This window comes from Phyllostomus hastatus, unplaced genomic scaffold (genome assembly GCF_019186645.2).
Source record: "Phyllostomus hastatus isolate PE091 unplaced genomic scaffold, TTU_PhHast_1.1 phas_contig_137, whole genome shotgun sequence".
Lineage (NCBI taxonomy): Eukaryota > Metazoa > Chordata > Mammalia > Chiroptera > Phyllostomidae > Phyllostomus > Phyllostomus hastatus.
The window spans coordinates 10,668,630-10,690,105 of NW_025333583.1; the positions used below are offsets into that span (position 1 = coordinate 10,668,630).

At 45.1% G+C, this 21,476-nt stretch overlaps 1 protein-coding gene across 1 annotated transcript in view; it reads left to right on the forward strand.

Annotated features, from left to right (window-relative positions):
• MREG (melanoregulin) overlaps positions 1-20,789 on the forward strand; it is a 52,103-nt gene extending 31,314 nt beyond the window's left edge. Inside the window, exons 3-5 of the mRNA XM_045855869.1 lie at positions 15,670-15,760; positions 17,310-17,473; positions 18,674-20,789. Coding sequence (XP_045711825.1) covers positions 15,670-15,760; positions 17,310-17,473; positions 18,674-18,802 — 384 coding nt within the window. The 3' untranslated portion in view covers positions 18,803-20,789. The remainder of the gene's footprint in view (positions 1-15,669; positions 15,761-17,309; positions 17,474-18,673) is intronic.
• Positions 20,790-21,476: the final 687 nt, after the last annotated feature.

Genomic DNA, 21,476 nt, shown 5'->3' on the forward strand with positions numbered 1-21,476 from the left:
AGATGGGTTTGGTGTGATTAGGGAAGTGGCTTGGTTTGCAGCTGTGTGCCTTTAAAAGGGTGTCGATAACTTAGAGGTCTGCGGTAGACAATAAGAATACGGAGGAAGTATCAAGCTGGAGGCAAGTGATGGGGAGAGAGGTGGAGGGTGCAGAACACATTGTCAGAGCAGATTCACATGGACCATCGATCTTTCCCAGTATCAGATTTTGGTGATACTTTCAAAGACACAGGCAGTTGAGAGCCTCTGATGAAACAGGCAGAGGTCTGGGAGATTGAGGATGTGTCCCTAAGGCTCTGCCCCGCCTCAGGACAGGCACCTGTGACTCAGTGCTGGATGAGTCTGAGTGAGGCTCACTGGGTTATCTCACACAGTCGAAACCATTTATATTATGAAGAGTTCCACTGCGTAGCTCCTCATCATTTTTTTAGTACAGTGACATTGTCCTGAGGATGTTGGGTACCTGGGTTGAAGTAATCTTTTGACCAGAGACAGTTTGTTAAGGGCCTTCTGTAAATAAGGGTTCTTCCTCCTAGCAAACAGCATTCCTTGAGTTACTGGGAGGTTCAGTTGGTAAGGAAATTAGAGCGGGGCACCTGCTTCCTTCCTTTCTTCTGGGAGGTTATCCTCCCCACCCCTCCCCACCCTCCCCCACACAATGATTGAATCAGGGGCCAGCTGCTTTAGCTCCTTCCTCCTGGAGGGTGAAGATGAAAAGCACTGGGGCTGTTTAGTGTCAGCCAGGAACACACGATTTGACAGCTTTGGAATGAAGGAAGAGCAACTGTACGTAGGGTCCCCGGTGACAAGCTATGCAACAAGAATAATTACAAAAATGATTACTGCTACAATGAGAAGTAGTTGGGTTAATTAAAAAAAAAGGAAAACTTTCAGGTCCTGGGGGTTGTTTGTTTATGGAAGCAAATTGTAATTTCCTAATTTCTGTCTTTCTGTTCCTGTTTGTGTCTTTGACTGGCTCTGCTGAATGCCCATTCCCCTCACCTCCCTCCCAAAAGATCTCAACTCGACTGGGACTCCTTTGTGGTCATCGCTTTGTCCTTGCCGTGTCCCCTTGCTCCTCCTCCTTCCCTGTGAGGCTGGCAGGGATCCTGGAATGCAGACCGAGCAAACGCCCCGCACAGGCAACAGTGCTTTCACCCCAGCACTGGGACACATGCAGGAACTTAAACAAACTTATCAACAGGATTTTCAGTTAACAGGGTTTATTGAAATCAAGTGAGCTAAGGTCTGTGTGATGCCAATTAGAAAGCAGGAACGACTTGTCTAAATAAATTCAAATGACAATAGTACCCATAAGAAGACTCTTGCATTTTAGAGGTAATTAGACACTAGGTTATGTTAACAGAGGAAGCTGTACAAATAATCCTTCTTAGGGATTTTAAAGTTTCAGCTTTGATTATAGAAGAAGTACATACATAACCATTATGGAAGATTTGGATAGTATAGGAGGAAAAAAAAAGTCACCTGTACATAATCTGACCCTGAGATATAAGCACTATTACTCTATCACCTGGAAAGAACCTGCAGCACTTAAAGACCCGCAGAGTATGCTCTGGTGGGGTTTGGCTACAGGCGTCCCTTTGCAGCTCTGGCCCCACTTGGGTGTTGAACAGTTAGGTATAAGTATTCTCTAGATCAGCCCTATCCAGTACGAACATAATGTAAGGCACATAAGTAACTTCAAATTTTCTAGGAGCCAGATTGAAAAAGTAAAAGTAAACAGGTGAAATTAAATTTAATAATCCATTGTAACTAAATATATCCAAAGCAGTTTCAGTTTGTTGCCGATGGAAATCAGGCTCTTGCACAGGGTTGCGAGGAAAGCACTCCAGGAACCCGCACACAGGAGACTGTCGGTGGCAAGATGGTTTATTCAGGAGGAAAACTGCCCCTGGATTTCCAGTGTCTCCTCTCCCTCCACCCTGACGTGGAAGAAGTCCAACCGTGTCCTCAGCGAGGCCAGAACCAAAGTCAGTGTCTGGAGCTTCTGCTTTGTATTAAAGCTCAGTTCTTCGGAGCCCCTACCATCTGCTGCGGGCACCAGTAGCTGCTAGACGCACATGGACATGTGCCTCTGGGCAGGAGAGGATGCAGACACATGGGGCGAGTGCATTGCTGAAACAGAGGGAGCGAGGGAGGGAGGGAGGGAGGGTATTAGAGATGGGGGGTTGGGAGGGTCTTTGTGGGGTTGTATTAACCTGAGTTTGGGATGAACCAGGTACTTTTTTTTTAGAGTTTATTTATTTATTTTTAGAGAGGGATGGGAGGGAGAAAGAGAGAGAGAGAAACATCAATGTGCGGTTGCTGGCCTGCCACACATTGTGGCCTTCAACCCAGGCATGTGCCCTGACTGGGAATCGAACCTGCGATGCTTTGGTTCGCAGCCCGCACTCAATCCACTGAGCTACGCCAGCCAGGGCCGAACCAGGTACTTTTTTAAAATAACCAATTAATTTCCCAAGCTTCCGCAGCTTTGGATGGATCCCTACCCCCTAGTTAGATTGACAGTCCTCTGTGGTGAAGTGCCACCCCCTGTGCCATGCCCTCCCCCACCAACTATCCAGTACCAGAGGGGGGAAGGGAGGAGTGTTAATCCCCTTGGTGGAGAAATGCTGCAATCCCCTAGTGTGTGAGGCTGTAGCTTCTTGGTAAAACAGGCTTATGCTCCCCAGTTTATTAAACTCCATGTCTAATTCCCTTTGCCCCCCCCTTTCTTATTAGTAATTAGCTAACTACCTACAGTAGCACTTTAAACATGTAATCAATATAAATGCTGTTAACGAGATATTTTATTTTTTTGTATTTTGTCTTCAAAATCCAGTGTGTATTTTACATTCCCAGCCACTTCTCGATTTGGAGTAGCCACACTCGAAGTGCTCTGTAGCCCTGTGTGACCAGTGGCTGCTGCCTGGCCCAGCACAGGGCCAGATGCGGAGGGATAGCCGGATCTTTGAGATGTCATGCTCATTCACACAACCCATTGTTCAATCTGAACTTGCCTCGGTATGTTGAAGAAGCAGCCTTCCTCCGCGATACAGAGTAATTGAATGAACTGGCTATTTCTACCTTGCCAGAAATTCAAGCCCCCCTTTCCTGCCTGTGCCCAGGAATTCAGTGGTATTATCCTTTGCCTTCAGTGACAGCAACTAATTGTCCTTGTTCCCTGCAATGACTGGAGCGGCAGGACTCTGAGATGGTTCCCACTAGCTGATTGGGAATAACAATGTCACATTCTTCCTACTGCATTAGCCAAATCCAAAATTTGGCCCTTCTCCTGATACTAAAGCTGTTCATGGGCTGGAGCCCCCCAAGTTAGACAAAACTGATCTGAAATCTCACTGCTTAGCAGCCCCATTCCGCAGCTTTGTTGGCACACTTCCCAGCAGGAGCCACTGTGAGCTATCGCTTGGCTTAATCTGGTTAAAACCAAATAAAGAATTAGGTCAGGGGCTTCTGGCTGCAAAGCAGTCTGCTTCCAGAACTCCAGCAGAGCTGTGGAATAAAAATAAACAGGGAGAGTTGGAAAAGCATTCCTTGGCATTTGCATTTGACTTGTTCTAGGTCAAAATTCTTGCTCTAGTTCTAGGTCAAAACACAGGAGTATCCCAGAGGGCAATGGGACTGCATTAGCTGCCAGGGTATGGAAGTGCCTTTCCAAGGTGCTCCAAGAAGACACTCCAGGAACTCAAAAGGTGACCTTTGGGGTTTGAGGCTCAGCATGGTATGTGGAGTCCAACTGTCCAAGGTGCCAGACCTGGTAAAAGTTGCCCATTCTTTTATTATCTGTTAAGAATAAGAGCACCTGGGGTGGGGACTCGGGGCCTAGTGGTCAGCACAGCAGGCCAGCCCCGCTGAGACTTAGCTTTACCTGGGATTCAAAGAAAGGGCAAATGCCTAGCTCTGAAAGGTCAGTAGGGAGGAGACTCAGATGTGAGTCGGTAACCTTGACGCTTGTTTTGATCTCACTGAATTGGTGGGTCTGGTGAGGCTAGGAGAGAGACAACCACGTCACAGTTTGATCTGCCCAACTAAAAAGGCTCAGTTCCATAGGCCCTAGTTACCAACAGACAGACCATTCTTAGAACGAGTGCTTCAGAGGGATGAGCTGTCTGGGCAGAAGCAGGCCCTCTGAGTCTTGGAGCCCCTACTCCCTACCAGCTCCTCCTCCAAGGTTCTTTAGTCTGCTGTTTCTCCTCTGATACACTGACTTCCTCTGCCCTGTCATTGGATCCTGTGCCATTTGGGCCTCGGTGGAAGCAGAGAGCTAATGAGCGGACCAGCTGTCTAGGAACAGTGAAACACAACCCTATCTTTCCCACTTGTAGGCCATGTCTGGTGGATGGAGAGAATAGGCTCTTGTAGTCTTGAAAGAGGATGCCCATCCTGGGTAGGTGGCCTTGATGGTGTCCTGATCGGCTGTGTGTAAAGGAAGCTCTGAGCTTCCTCTGTGTAATGGACTCTCGCCTCCCTTTGCCACGAGCCTCACTGGCCTGCCCCTGGCCCTGGTGCTTGCATTGTCCCATCCTGCTGCAGGAGTGGGGATCGTGTCAGTGAGGGGCAGTGGGGGAACGGAGAAGAGGGTCTCTTTGTCTTCTGGACCTGAGTGGCTGTGCCAGAAGCCACTTTTAGAATGCAAGTCCCTGCCCGTTATGTTCCATTTCTCTCCTTGTGTCCCAGTTTCCACACTGGTGACAGGGAAGGACAATGTAGTGGGCTAAATTTGCGCCTAATTGAATGCAGCTCAGGCTGCTGGGAGGAGTGTGGGTCATGGAGTCAGACAGACCCCAGTTTAAATGCTAGGTCCCCCCCCAAAACAAACAAACAAAAATAAATTCTAGGTTCCCACTTAATAGCTCTGAGATCTCAGCTGAGTTGTTTAACCTCCTAGAACGACACTTAACGTCTCTGTAGAAACAAATCAGTGGGCCCATGTCCTCTGATTTTCTGATGGCTGGAGTGGCACGTGTGGCGTGCTTGCTGCAGTGCAGCCTCAGTTTCTAGTGCTATTTAAAGAGACATGTGGAAAGTGCTTTTCAGATATCAAATGCTGGCTCAGTGGGTCATTTTGTGTTACTCCATCTTTCTTGAATGCATTGTTTCCCAAAAATATGGGAATTAAAATATATTGATTATGTAAACATGCCTTGTTCGGGATACACATGAATTCAAACCCAAGTGGCTTTTTCTAATAAGATTTTGTGCTGCTTTCTAGACTTAACGTAGGCACGCAACCATTGGCAGAATGTGGCCTTTGTGTTAATTGTCGTATTCATTTGAGCTCAGAAAGCCCATTGGAACACTTGCTCTCTGCAGAAGACTGTGTAAGACATGGATGAATCTTGTATCCACAGAACCTACAATCCAGTAGTGAAGGAGCCATTGCAAATAGTTACAGAGCAATATCTATACAGTAAATAATTCTGCCCCAATTTTCGTAAAGGGGCTGAGGAATTTAAAGAAGAAGCACTTGCATTCGACTGGTAAGAAAGGTGAAGGCTTCTTGAGGTGGTGGCATGTAAGCTGAGCCTTGAGGAGTGGATAGGATTCAGGTGGCAGTGGAATGAGGAAGTGGGAGAACATGGTCAAAGGCACACAAGTTCAAGGCAGGCTCAAGCACAGGCTGGTGGTCCCATGTGGCAGGGGCGCACTGTGAGTGGAGGGACCTCATCGGAAGGGGACTGGAAAGCCAGACCACAGAGAGCCTGTTCCAGACTGAAACTTTATTCAGTATTCAGTAAGTGGTGTGGACCACTGACAATTTCTGGTAGAAAAATGGCCCAGTTTCACCTTCAGGAAGACAGCGGGTTGGGAGGAGAGCGGAGACATTGGCCTGTGAGGCAGAGGGACCTGCACTGTAGCTGTTCAGCCACTGAAGCCTGAGGCCGTGGGAATACAGAAAAGGGGAATTTGTGGTGGGGGGAGGGGGAGTTAAGTGACGGATACGAATACAGAAGGTGAGATTGAAGGGGAGTGAGCCGCAGATGCCCAGGTTCGGAACAAGAGAGAGAAGACGTCGGGCCGGTGGAGGCCGGTGTGGGAGTCAGACTGCGTTGAGTGGCCCCAGTAGCAGCCTGTCCACATGGAGATCCCCAGCAGGAAGGGGGGAAGTGAGACCTGAAGCTGAGGCTGGGGGTCAGGGCAAACAACGGAGACTGCAGGGTGACAACAGAGCGTGAAGCACGAGGGGAAATGATCCACGGAGGTGGAGATGAGGAAAAGACACTAGAGAAAGCCTTGGGAGAGGATGGTATGAACAGAAGAAGGGGAGCCTGCAGAGTAGGGAGGGGCATGAGGGAGATCAGCTGGAGGATGCACTTTGGGGCGGGTGGGGGGGGGGGCGCGGCAGATCCCGAATCTTGGACCTGCTGCTGACGCCCCTGGGTGAGATACTGGACCTTGCCTCCACTGCGTGGGGAGTCTAGTACCGCCTGGCAGGGTGGTGGAGTTGTCCAGGCCTGCTGCACTGAGTGCGTCCGAAATAGATGCTCATTCCTTGTTCCGTTTCCAGCAGAATGCCTCTCCACCTGGAGAGGCATGTTCAGAAGAAGTGGCCATCAGGATGTAGTGCTTTACAAAAGGTGAGCGCCCTCAGAAGGGACTATGAGACACCCCATTTGGTCACCAATGGCACGAGGAAGGTGGGGAAAGCACCTTAGGACTTCGCGTGGGTAGTGGATGTGAGGAGGGCTGATTGTCAGGGGCTGGTGAGTACAGGGTGAGGAGGAAGTGAGAACAGCAAGTGGAAGCTCCCCCTCCGAGCCATGGGGCAGTGAAGAGAGAGGTGGAGAATGGCGTGGAGCTTGAGGAAGCAGAAGGCATCACTCAAGGGCGTCATGGCTGCTTGCGTCAGTGAAACCCGCTGTCCGCTTCAGAAGAGGGAGCTAGTTCCTTGGAAAACGCTTTTTCTGTTGGATTTGGCATGTGAGGCTCCAACCCTTTGGTGTTTGCTCAGAGGTGCTGGCTGATTGCCTGTGGGAGGAGGAAGGCTCCTATCATGTGAGCCAGCGAAAGTGTGGTTGTCATGTGAGCTCCATGCAGGACTGGGCTGGGCTTCTCAGTTCAGCTTTCTTGGAACTCTGTCATCTTGCAAACATGGAAGAGGAGGGCTGCGAGCCTCCAGGGACTCCTCCAAGGAAAGGAAAATAATGTTGCTGGTGTCTTTTTGAAGAGAGAGGTGGGGCTCCCCGGTGGGGGTGAGGAGAGGTGAGGGAGGAGCAGAGGAAGTGCCTTAGCTAAGGTAGGAAACCCAGGGTGTGCTCAGCTGTGCTGCCTGCAGCATCGTTACAGAAAAGCACGGGGAGTTCCACAGCTGTCTGTTGCAGACAAGCACAGCGGGGACCAAAATACTGATCTCTTCTCCTGGGTCCTCAGAGTCTCAAAACGTTGCAGCTTCTGCCATTCCTCACCACCCATCATCCCCGTGTGTTGAAGGGAATGGTTTTGCTCGTGTCTCACTCTTCAGGGATGAAGCAGCTGCCAGCTAGACAGCAGGGAGTGTGGGGGAGTGTGGCAAAGTGGGAGCGGTTGGGCTCCTTTCACCTGCTTTGAGGAGGGAAGAACTGAAGTCCCCCAGAGAAGGCTTGGACACAGTGTCCCAGAGAGCCAACCCTTGAGGATGTTTTTGGGTTCAGCAGTATTCTTGGCTTGGGAGTCCTTTGCCTGTAGAAAAGTTTTCTTTTCTCTCACGATTTCAAATAGTGATTTCTTAGTTCCTCCTCAGGCACAGCTACTGTGGTTTCAGGTTGGCTTCTTCTGTAGTCAGCTGCTTTTGCGTCCTCTTCCCCTCCGTCTGCTTCCTTTCCTCCCTCCCCACCTGGCGCACCCGCCCTCCCTTCCTGTTTGAAGAGGCGCGTGGGCAGTGGCACAGTCCGGTGACTCCACAACCAGGCCGGCTGGGTTTGAAGTCCCAGCTTCTCGCTTGTGGGTGTGCGCACTTGGGCAAGTTGCTTCACTTCTCTGAGCCTCAGTTTTCTTATTGTGAAGATGTTATAATACCCATCGTGTAGAGTAACACGTCGTATTATGAGAATTAACTAAGGACCTATAAAGGGCTTAGAGTAGAACCTAGGAAGTAGTAATACTCTGAAAATCTTATATCTACCTATCATCCATCTACCTGTTTGTCTGCACCTGTCTACCTATCTGTCTACGCTCTTTTTTTTTAAAGATTTTATTTATTTGTTTTTCGAGGGAAGGGAGGGAGATAGAGAGAGAAACATCAATGTGCAGTTGCTGGGGGTTATGGCCTGCAACCCAGGCATGTACCCTGGCTGGAAATTGAACCTGCAACACTTTGGTTTGCAGCCTGCGCTCAATCCACTGAGCTACGCCAGCCAGGGCTTACTCTCTTTTTTATAAATGTCTTTAAATCCTCTTTGGATTTTGTCAGGTGATACAAGAAAAATATATTGTGTTGAAAGAGCCTCTATAGACGTTGTATTTCTAGCAATTATAAATTATATAAATTATCAGAGTTCCAGTGATGGAGGGCTCATTATCTTACAAAGATTTCATTCCAAATAGGAAGCTTCTTCTAACACTGATCTTCTTTCTCACGACTTCCCCTAAAACGAACCAGCCTTTCACATGAACTGCTGTGTAGGCCGGTCCCGGCATCTGGTGCTTGGACTGTGTTGATTTTTTTCAACCAAGAATAGGTGGGATGTATTTTTATTTATTTCTAATCATTTTGACATGTAGATTTTATTTCATAGGTCTTAATTTGTTATATGTTTCAAATCTTGAAATTTTATCAGGTCAAATATCAAATATCATGGTTCTCTCATTCCATATATTGGCTCTCTGCTACTTTTGTGACTTTTGACTTCCTTAGGTAGAAACGATGAAGCTAAGTCCTCTGGTGCCTTACTAGATACGTTTTTCCAGACTGACGGCAACCGCTGTGAGTATTCTTCAGTAGCTGCGAAACGACACTGCTCTGCATTATCCATCTCACATTTTTCCGTGAAAAGCAAAGGCGGGCGAATCCGTTACAGGCTTGTTAAAATCCAGGTCCCCCTCCAGATGCTGCATGTCTTTCTCTTACTTATCAGGTGTTTTCCACTGCATACCCAATGTAAGAAAATTGGAGAAGCATTCAAGACGATTTTTCTGTCTTGTAGAAAATCTCTCTTCATTTTTAAGGAGAGAGTAGCATAAGATGATGTAAATTGCTGAAAAAGTAAAAGGAAAGAGATAACAGTTACAATGTTCAGAGAATTCATTTTACCAAGACGTTGTCACTTCGAAATAAAATTATTTGGCTACAATTTCCTTCGTAGTTCCTGGATATAGGTGATAATTTTTGTAATGCAGTGTTGTCGTAGACACAGGTGAATGGTGTCTTCTTTTAGTGTTGGCATGGAGTTGAAGTGGAAATTTCTAAAGTGATGTTTATAGCACATGACACATGTGGGTACTTCCTACTTTCTGATGGTGTTGTTAGGAAGGATGACTAAGAAGCAAAAAGTCTTAAGGCATTTTCTAGTTTTAATATTGTAATTTTTAGGGCACCATTTTCTATAAAGCAGATATATATGTTTATAATTATTCTGCTTCTGTCTGTACCAGATGGTCCACAGTCAAGTTAAGGGTTTAGAGCTGCATCTTCTGATACAGACTGCTAAAATATATTATTAAGTGAAAAGTACAGGATATAGTATACTACCACTTATGCAGAAAAAATGGAAGATTACAGAAGAAGTTGGTGACACTTATTACTTGCAGAGAGTTCATGTGCCTGGGGGAAAGAGCCTTTAGTATTTTTGAATTGTGAATTACATAAGCATATTACCTAACTTAAATAAGCAAACAATAAATGCATAAGAAAAAAGAAGCTGGGTTGGGAAACAATAAGTTGTCATTCTTTTCTTTTTTATTGTAAAGGGTGTGTTGCTTTGGACTTGATTTGAATTTATTAGCAGTCAAGCATGGGGAAAGTTATATAACTTCACATAAAATTTCAGAAAGACCTTCTTGACTGTTTTTTTTTATGCAGATCAGATATATGAAGAACCATTTCTTAAGGTTCAGTTTGTGGTTATGAGATCTTGGGCATGGAACGAAGAAGAGGAAGTAGATTTTAACCTATCTAAGAATGTCTTTCTTTGAAGATGGCTTTTCACCATTTAAGAAAGATATAAGACAAGAAAGGTCATCCTAATGGTTGGGTTTCAGGTGGTGAATAGATTTTGGCTCATAGTTACTGAGTCAAAGTTAACTTTGAACTGGTCATTAGACCCAGTTAGGTGGATTCAACATATTTTTGCAAGTAAGGGAGTTGAGTAGTTAAGCCAATGAAAGAACTTTTCCCCCTGGATCTTTATAGGAAATTAGACGATTGGATATAAGTCATCTCCTCTCCCCTGTTATAACAACAGGCTTGTGAGAATCAGAAACTCTGGCTCTGATGGACAGAATTCAGGGAGCGGGGCACCATCAAGCAATTCCTGGATACAGAAAAGGACTACTGCTATGTCTGTGTTGCCTAAGACCCTCCTGGGACAGACAGACAGGGACCCAGGCGGAGCCATTAACACTGTATTCTCTACAAACCATATCCATCCCCAGCTAAATAGTTGTAGATACTGTCTAACCCTAGGGACCAGAGGTAAGAAAATATAAGACTAATATTTTCTGCAGTATTTATAGTTTCTTTTTGATTTATGTACTTAATTAGCAGACTTTATAACATGACGAGGACGAGCAAAAGAACTCTAGTTCTCTAAAACTAAGTGGAATTGGCTAAGATAACAGAGCCCCTAGAAGTAGGATTGGCTTCGGAAGAGGTTTGATCCAGTATGTCCTTTGACTGTGTTCTCTGTGATTCTTTCATATTTGTCCTCCTCCGAGTGTTGACTTCTTTCTCAGGCTGGCTCTTGTCAGGGCAGTGAACGTGATGGGAATAGCTCTAGATTTTGTACCTCATACACAAAGAGAGAACACAATTCCTGTTTGGACCCAGAAACCCCATGGATTTTTGTTTCATCTCCTTGGCTTGAGTTATGGGTCTGCACTTGAGCCAATGGGATTAGACCGATTGGCTTGGGTTACTGGGTTTCAAATCTGGAACCCCTTCAAAAGATTTTGATTTCATTGGTTTGGGAGGTGGATCCCATGCACTCGTATGTTAAAATGCTCTCTGGATGATTCTAATATACAACCAAAGTGGACTTTGTTGGCTTAAGTCAATCAGTGTACACTAAGGGCTAAGAATGTGAGTAACTTCTCCAAAGGAAAATCTAGGTGAACTTGACACCCAGATTGATAGAAGAGGAATGTAGGTGTTGGGGGAAGCAAATATCAAATGCTTCCTGGTGGCAGACACAGTAGTTGCAGACACGCTAGCTGCCCCAGTGTCTGGATCCCTCCTTTCTTCCATGCTGTCGGAACCCAGCTTTGGTTTGGGGCAGCTGTAGGGGACAGATCATGAATACCACTAATAATCTGTTTCCCTACTTCTCCCTTGGGGAGAGAGGTGGGGTAGAGAAAAGGCAGAGGTAAATTACTCTTTTTATATAGCAAAAAGTACAAAGACAGTTTAAAATAATACTGGAGGAATTGGTAGTGTAAGCTACCAGAAAAGGAGGAAGAAGGGAAAAAGGGGAAGGGGAAGGGGAGGGAGAATAAGAAAAATTCATATATGGCTATGTCTGAGAAATAAGGCAAGAAAGAAGAAAATAGGAAAGTAAACTTAGTTTTCATTTTATACTTATCTGTTCACTTTGAATTTTTATTTCTGTGATTATGTTATTTTTGTAATTAAAAATAGATTCCTTTTGAAGTTGTTCCTAAGAACTTAAGATGGTTATGTGATCTGTAGTTACGTTTCTTAAATTGTATAAATCACCTTTTTAACAAGAAGTAAGTAGTGCTTTTTCTCTGTGCCTTTTGCCCTCCACCTCACAGTAATGTAGTATAGACAAGCATAAAATGATCCCAGGAGTTTAAATAGGAACTCAAGGTCAAGACCAGCTCACGGGATCTAAAGCTGGAGGACAACTAGCTATATGGATGGTTGCAGGAGACTGGAGTTTCGCTCTGCCTTTCACGTTGTTGCCTCAGCCTTCTTATCTAGTTGCCCTAATCTGATTTGGCCACCAACTGGCGAGGAGAGAAACCTCAAGAATTCAGCTATAAGCATCTTTAGTGATTCATTTTCAATCACATGTTATTCACTCTGTCCTGGTTCCCAGTTATCTTGTGAAACTAATTCTGCACTTTCTTTTTCTTTCCCCTTTGATCATGTACTCATTGTTAAAGTTGTGGGCCACAGCGTCACATGGGCCATGATGTATTATTTCAGAAATTAGGAGAAAAACAAAAGTTTATTTTACAAAAGGAGGCTTTCACTTTTGATGTCTAATAGATTTGAGTTTCACCTCACTGGTGAAGAGGATTTAACTGGTCTTTAATGGTTACTTTCAAATTATTTGTCTAAAAACAAATTGTTACAATTCAAAAATTGTAGAAGGATGTCACTTGTTTTTCTCTAGTAGTAGGGAAGGTGAGTTAGTTTCTTACATTGGAGGCAGATTTCATAAATCACCATGTTTTATTTGTCACTTTAGGTTCTGTTCTTTGGGGTTAAGCATTAAAAGGGAATTAAAATTCCCCTCTTAATAGTTATTTTACCAAAACCCAATTCTTAGGTGTAAAATACTCCCCAAACTTCTACTGGTATTAGAACTTTAAATTTTGCACCAAACTTCCAGATACTTTCATATGATTATCCACGTCTGTTCTGTCAAAAGAAGACAGTAATCATGTGGATATAAGAAACACATAGCTAGCCCTGGCTGGCGTAGCTCAGTGGATTGAGCACGGGCTGCGAACCAAAGTGTCACAGTCAGAGCACATGCCTGAGTTGCAGGCCACGGCCCCCAGCAACAGCACATTGATGTTTCTCTCTCTCCCTTTCTCCCTCCCTTCCCTCTCTAAAAATAAATAAATAAAATCTTTAGAAAAAAAAGAGAGAGAGAGAAATGCATAGCTTCCTTCCACTGATCTGAACAAGCCCGTCTGCTGGGCCGGCCAGTCAATGCATCCTGTGTGGGTCCATCCTTAGTCACTGTAGATGTCACACTGCTGCTTCTCCATCAAACACTGTATCAGGGTCACAGATGCTGAATGTGTAAAACATTCAGTGTTGGTATCTAGGAGTAGTGAAATAACTGCTAGATGACCAGCAGGAAGAGAAAGATTAAAAAGAAGACGTGAGAAGCCTGGACCACCCAAGGATGACTATGTCTCTGAAAAATAGAGATTTGGCTACACTTAGTTGAGGGAACAGGTCTAAGATGTAAATAAGCCTAAGAAGCTGAATGAAAAATTAGCAGAGACCTCTAATCGTAAGTTAATGAAGCCACCTAGTGGTTTGTCACAGAATTTAAGGTTGTGTGAATGCATCTCAGGACATACAGTGGGGCTCTCATCACTGGGACTAAGAGTCCTACAGCTTTTATCTGGCAAAGAGGAGGGTCAGCGTCGTTGAGAATAAGCACAGCGCTGCTCTGTGAAATATTTTATTTCCTTACATGCCTCCTTTTATCAAAAAGGAATTAGTGCAACTTCCATGAAAATGCAGTGGGATAACGCACACTAGAAGATAAGAGAGAGAACGAACATGAATAAGGACATAAACAAAGATTGTGATTAATTCAAAAGTGCCCCTGAGTTTTTCATGAAATGGCTTTACATCTGTATGCAAGTGTGGGAACGGATCACTTACAAAACTCACGATGTCCAGAAAGACGAAGTAACTTTCAGGAAAGGGAACATTGTACTGGATGCCGAGAGCAGAGCGGTGTTTCTCTGGGGGACGCACGAGACACGGCACATTGCACTGTGTAACGTCCTCAGTCCTCATAGTAGAAACCACCGAGTCTGGCAGGATTGTGTCCTGATTATGTCCACAGTACTTGGAGGACAATGCCCATTTTCTGGGCTGACATGAACTCATTTGATCCTCTCAATACATGTATGCGGTGAGGTGGTGTTACTAATCCTGTATTGCAGGGGAGGCCCTGAGGCAAGTGAGGTTATGAGCTTGCCCAGAGTCAGCTCTTAATTAATAAATATTGGAGCTGGGTCCTAAGCCCGGGCAGCTGGCTCTAGCACCCACCCTCTTTTCCATGAAGCTACATGCTGAATGGTCAATTTAGTATGATAAGGCCCAGGCAGTGAAAGCGACGGTGCTTGAGGTTTTCCCCTGGTGACTCACGCAGTCTCCGGGGAATGGTACAGGTGTGCTTTAACATGATGATGATGCATGTAAGGTCCGGGTCGCGTATTTCCGAGATGACTCAGTTAACTTCACGTTCTTCTTGGGCCACAGACTTTATCCCTGACCCCAGCCACCACACTCGAGAGCACCTGCATGTGTGTGCAAACCTTTGTTGGAAACAAAAACAAAACAGAAAGAGTACTCACTCCACTTCCGAACTTCTGGGACATAGCTGAAATCCCTGACCTCACTGTGGCGTACCCTCAGATACAGATCCAACACGCAGTCATAACAAAACACACTGTATTTTGCTAGTTTCCTTTTTCTAAGTGGTATCTTTAAATGTTTTGAATGGCAGCTAAATTGATTTCCCCTTAACCAGTCATGCAAGTTGATTAGCAGTGAGCAAGGCAAACCTTAAGAGGGGCTTGGTAGGAAAATAATAGCATCATTGAAACATTTTCAGGGAGAGCAGTCAAAATATCATATACCTTGAGTCTTAAATTGAGCATTTTAGAATGATACTCTTTTAAGCTGTGCTTTAGGATGGTTATGGTTTTGCTATGAGAAAAAGGTATATTTTGCAAAATGACTGTTCCATCTAGATAGAGCTCCTTGAAAACCAATTTCTATGACATTTAAAAGACATACTTTAGCTCAGTAAAGAGTCTAATGCTCCTTAAAGATTCAGGTTCTATTTCAGGGTCAATATGATGGCCTATGACCCAAAAGGCAAGTTTTCAGAATGATAACCTTATGGTAGTTCTGCTCAGTGTCTGAAAGATTTCTTGTGTTGTGAGAATATGAATGAGAGAAAACCACGCTGAGACATGATGAAGGAAACATTGGCTGGGAAGCAAGAAACTCAGGGTTCCTAGGTCTACTTATATATTCTTTCTAAGTCATTTTTCTCATGAACTTTGGAGTCAGACCTGGATTCAAGTATAAATCCTGATACTTATGAGCTGGATGATGTGGGATGAGCCAGTTAACTTCTTTGGCTCTCAGTGTCTCCATCTGGAAAATGGCTTTAATAATACATGGATTTTATTGGTGCCCTTTGTGTGCAGGTATTGTGCTTTATAGACCTGTAATCTTTACAACAGTCTGAAATGGGGTGTTCACATTTGTTACCCGACTTTACAGGTGAGATTATTGAAGTTGCGAGACTAGGTGCTTTGAAGAGTTTAATTAGGATAATTCCTGTAATGGGTCACACCTCCTGCTACATAGCAGAGTCTCCAGAAGTGGTGGCCTGTGTCTTCCTCTTGACTCTTGTCTCCTCCATCTCCTTCTTTTCTTCCAGATCCACCTTGAAGGTTAATGAAGAGGAGAAGCACGTGTTTAAAGAGCTGAAGCGCGGGATTTGCATAGATGTTTAGGCCAAAGGGTAAAAATAAAACTGAGTTTTCATTCTCCTACAGGAATGGCAGAAACTCAACTACGATATCTACACCCTGCGACAGATGCGACGGAAAGTGAGAAACAAATGGAAACGCATTTTAGAAGATTTAGGTGAGTCTGAGAGTGACGATGAGATGGTAAAGATAAGCAGTTGGGATCACCCCTCTTCACGTTCTTCGCCGTGGTTTTTGTAAAAGGAGTGTCAGTGACGGACTGCTCAGGGCTACCGGTATGAAGTATTTCCCCAAGCCTGCCCTCCCGCCTCCTCCAGTGCAAACATCTGACCTGTTTTCACCGGCTGGTGTCTTGAGGCCACGTCTGGCCGTGTGTTACTCCATCTGTCCTCAGTGTCGAGTAGCCCAGGGCAGTGGGATCATATGGGCACTGCCACCTAATTTTGGGGTGTAGTACATTGATTGAATTAGCTGGGAGTAATGGACCCATGAATAATAGCTTTATGAGATGAGGCAGGTTGGGAGAGAGATTTTTTTTGTAAGCAGCATTTTTTTTGGTAAGAGCACAACAAAATTCATGTGAACTTTCAGAAGAATGATGAGGCAGAAAAGCTTCGAAGGTGGCGAAAACCCCTGAGGCCTTAGAGTAGATGTTGAGTATTGACTTTTCTTAATTCTGCTAAGGTTGTGATATGATACACACGGCCTTCCTGTTACAAAATAAGCTCCTCTTAATGCTTAAACAATGAATGTATGACTTTGAAGTCTGCAGTCCTTCTCTTTGAAAGAGAGCAGGACACTGTGGCATTGTAACTTTTTGAAAGCGGGCACCCAGTTGCCAGCCCCTGTTGCTTTACTTGGGACGCAGTGGGATGGGGTGGACTTCTGCCCCCTTCACTCACCCAGCATTGGTGGGCTTTATTTAATAGTCATCTTTTTAAAAATCTAACTTGCTCCCGGCAGGTTTGAATCTATGAGTCTTTTGTCACTTTGGGTAAGTACTTTTAACCAGCCACCCGTGTTGCCCTGGTGAAGGGAACCTGGGCTTGGAGAAGGAGGGACTTGGAAGGGACCGCTCTTTGGCTTCCAAGCCTCAGAGGCAGGTGGGAATTCTGGGGGCAGTGGAGGAGGTGGAGAATAGAGAGTGCGAGGGGTGTTTGCAACCAGAAGAGAGCAAAGCAGGCAATGGATGAGTCTCTGAGGCTTAACTCCGAGGGAACAGTTAGCAAAGAAAGTTAAACAAGAAGAAACATCAAGCCCTGGCTGGCGTAGCTCAGTGGATTGAGCGCGGGCTGCGAACCAAAGCATCACAGGTTCGATTCCCAGTTAGGGCACATGCCTGGGTTGCAGGCCACGGCCCCCGGCAACCACACATTGATGTTTCTCTCTCTCTCTCTTTCTCCCTCCCTTCCCGCTCTAAAAATAAATAAATAAAATCTTAAATAAATAAATAAAAAGAATAGTCATGACTTCAGTTAAAAAAAAAAAGAAGAAGAAATATCAAACGAGTTTTAATGAAAGACAGTGCCAGCAAGCCCCCCTGAGCTGGGAAGCAGCGCACAGAGCGAGGGGTGCCTGTGGCTTCCGTTTGCTGGTATTGGTTCAGAATCCACGTGTGGGTCCCTTCGTCTCCTGCCGGGGCCCTGCTGCGGGGCAGTCACTTCCCGCAACCTCTCTCCATGACGGGTACACTTCTTCTACCTTAGGTTTTCAAAAGGAAGCAGACTCTTTGTTGTCGGTGACGAAACTCAGCACCATCAGTGATTCTGAGAACACCAGGAAAGCGCGAGAGATGTTGTTGAAACTGGCCGAAGAGACCACGATTTTTCCAGCAGGGTGGCAGCTCTCGGAGAGGTATCTCTTCGTTGTGGTAAGTGGATGCACTCTTTTCATCTGCCCTGGTTTTGCTTTCAGTTTCTGCTTTTCTGTGATTCTGTATCTTTCTTCTGGCACCACTGGCACCACCACCACAGGAGGGAGCAGGCAGTGCTGGCGTCCTGCACCCTGGTTTCCAGTGGCCGGCAGCACCAGAGCCACCAGTGGGGGCGGGGGTGCTCGCAAAGCCAAATTTCTGTCTGGAGCAGCAGAGCTTTCGAGCTCACCGGACCCCAGGCCAAGGGCGGCAAGCGGGTTTTAGAAGGGGGTTTTTGACACATAAATTGGTTTGGTGTAATGAAACGATCCCCCTTGCATGGATAAGGTGGAAGGATTTATTTTGATAAGATTTGACTAGAAGTAAAAATAAGCAGCGGCTTCAATAAAGTTGACATCCATTTTCTCTGTCATAGAAGTGGAGAGGCAGTCCGTCCAGGGCTGGAATAGCACCCCACGGCGTCCGTGACCCAGGTCCCTCCTTCTGTGGCTCCACCATGGTCTGTGCTGGCTGCTGCTGCCACGTGGCTGCCATTCCAGCCACCAGAAAGCAGGAAGGGACAAAGAGGGGCACACTCCTTCACTTTCTCAGAAGTTACCCATAAAAAATACAAAAATAAAAATTCAGATTTCTGGATGGCACTCAGACCTATTGAGGCTTGGATTGTGGCTCAAGAATCTGTGTTTTTCAACCAGTTCTGCTGTATAGTCAGCTTTTTAGGTCAGAGATGTGAGAAATATTTTTTATATAACCTAAGATCGAAACAGATTTTGAGCCCTGGCTGGTCTGATCCAGGGGATTGAGCGTGGGCTGCAAACCAAAGGGTCGCCAGTTCGATTCCCAGTCAGGACACATGCCTGGGTTGCTGGCCAGGTCCCTGGTGAGAGAGTACATGAGAAGCAACCACACATTAATGTTTCTCTCCATTTCTTTCACCTTCCCTTCCCCTCTCTCTAAAAAGAAATAAAATCTTTAAAAAAGAAAGAAAAACAAAAAGAACGTGAGAGGATTCTAAGAATGGTGGAATGTTTCGTGGATAATGAAAGGATTAAGGTGTGCCTCTAAATTTGTTGAGAAAAAATTAATAAATGTTTCCTCATTATTATTTCTAGGGTGGGTTTTGTTGTTAGATTGGTTTTCCCATCAATAGGGCTCGGTTTTCATCTTGACGACATTTTCGTATTTAATTTTTGGCAGGACCGTCTCATTGCTCTCGATGCTGCAGAAGAGTTCTTCAAAACCGCCTGCCGAACTTACCCCAAGAAGCCTGGGGTGCCGTGCCTGGCGGATGACCAGAAAGAACTGCACCGCCTTCCAAGTCCTTAGAGGAGAGGCTGGGGGGCAGAGCTGGAATTCTTCCACTGGAACTCCAATGGCCAACCAGAGCTGGACTGATGAGTGTAGATAAGAGAGGGCAAGTAGAGGGCTAAGTGAAAAACAAATCTGAATCCTACCAAAATCCGAGGATTTGGATATCTGGTCTTCATGAGGACTTTATTCTGTGAGATGTTCAGGTTGCATGAAAACACCCTGATGATGCAATTCTTGCATCAAAGAGTTGGTCAATGGGATATTTCATCACGCGTGGTTGGATTCCAAGAACCCACTGGCCTCATTCTGGTTTGGGTTGTGTGATAAGCCTTAATTGTTAATCCTATTGGGAGAATGGGATATTCTGGTTAGTAAAATGGCAAGATTAGTGGAGAGAGCTCTCACTGAGCCCAATATGGATTACCAGTTTTAAAATAATCGTTATACATATAGGCTAATACCAAAATAGTACCAGGCACTGTGTGGCCATTCTTTAGTTTGGAAAAATACCTACAGAACCTGGGAGAGTGTCAGAGGCATCATTTTAAGTATCAGTTGTGGTAACTTAGAAATACAGATGTACCAGATAATAGCAGTGTCTAAAAGTGCTTCCCAGACATGAGTTCCAGACAGAATGATCCCAAGCAGAACATCCTACAGCTGCATGTAAGAAACTCTGCCCTCAGTTATGGTACACACCTCTGAAATCCCCAGCACGATTGGTGTCTGGTTACCTCCTCTTTGCATACTGTCCACTTTCAATCCAAAAGCTCTTGATATTCTACCCAGGATAATATCTATAAACAGAAACATTTGGCCTCTCTTTCCTTCAAAAGTGACTTGCCCTTTAAGCAAGGAGCTTGCCAAGAAATCAGGGTTCATTTTATTGAACAGACTTTCAGAACTTGCAGGGTTCATGAGTAGATTGCTGAGAACAATGGCAATACTGTCACTTTTACAGAGTTTGCTCTTCTGACTGTAGGCTAAAATGTAACTGTTTGTAGTCTGACCCAGGGAATCACAACTTGAAAATATCCATACCCTGAATAGTTTCTCTGGTGGTGTATGCAATGTTTAAATTATTTGTTAGAGGAGACACATGTTCTCTATTATTAATGAATTGCAGACTAATTTAACTGATTCCGTTAGAAAATTTTCCCCTAGTTTCACAATAAGCTAAAAGCCCTATTATTTTTTTTATTATTTAGTGCCTAATCCCTTTCATGTGGTTTAAAATTAGCCTGAAGATATTTTCCCTCCCTTCGCTGGGCTCTTGCAAGATAAACATACAAACAGTGAAACAGACAAAATAAAAAACAAACAATAAAATAAATTAAAAAAAAGAAAAAGCATTGTTTTTTTTCTCCTCAGAATTTGTGTTTTGTCTTCCTTCCTGTTCAGTGTCAAAATAGATGAGGTTGTTTGCATCTACGGAGATGGAAGTGTAACCACAGTCTTTATTTTTGGTAACGAATGACTAAGGATAGTATCGTCGCTATGGTTATAAAAACCCATGGGATTATCCAGGAAATTTTCCTTGAAAGGAAGTCAAAGGTTTCCATGTTCACTCTTCGTATGGATGTGTGTTATATTTCCAAGAAATAAGAAGGACCAGATATTCTCTCCATGCACCCTTTAAATTAAAGGGTGAAGAAGCCGAGAGATGGCTGGGTTTAAGGACCTGTCCTCGTTCGAAAGCCAGTGAAGGGGCGGCTCTGTGTGCAGGTTCCGTGGCCACTGCAGAACACGGGAGAGGCTCGAGGGTGACTGAAGTGGCCACTTTGGAAGCCACCAGGTGCTCAGCCGGGCCAGGCTCCGTGGCCGTCTCCCCGTTGACTACTGTAGTATGTCTCAAAGGTTATCTGGGAATGCAAGGCCATGTTGGGTGGTAGATGATGGAAATTTTCATATTAATAGTTATTTATTTTAATGTACACCAAGAGGAAAACTCTAATTAGAAGATTCAGCATCTTGTTTCGTATGAATGGCTATTAATTATTGCAGCAAATAATAAACTATTTATCTTATTTTTTACTTTTTTATTGAATTTATTGAGGTGACATTGGTTAATACAGTTACACAGGTTTCAGGTGCACATTTCTGGAACACACCATCTGTATAGTGTTTTGGGTGTTCACCACCCCAAGCCAAGTCTCTTTCCATCCTTGTGTATCCCCCCTTCACCCCCTTGTACCTCCCCCCACCCCCTTTCCCTCTGGTCGTCACCATGCTGGTGTCTGTGTCTGTGAGGGTTTTGGGTTTTTTTATTTTTGCGTAACCCCTTCACCTTTTTCTCCCAGCCCCACCACCCCCCTCCCCTCTGACAGCCGTCGGTTTGTCCTCTATGCGCCTGTTTCTGTTTTGCTTGTCAGTTTATGTTGCTCATTAGATTCCACATATGTGGAAAGCACATGGTACTTGTCGTATTTATGCTTTTTCAAAGGGAGTGCTTCGGAAGGCTCGGTGGGCACGCCGACTGCAGTGGGGCGGAACGCACCGGTGAGGGGCCGCCGGCGTCACGGAGGGCTCTGTGGTGGCCCTGCCGGCCAGATGCTGCTCCAGAAGAGGGCTCGCTGACAACAATGGCGGTGGAAGAAGAGGGGCCCGGTGACTGTGTTTTACTGTCACATGTATAGTGGATGCAGGGACGAGTGGGTGGGTCTGAGGGGTATCTGCAGAGAGATTTAGA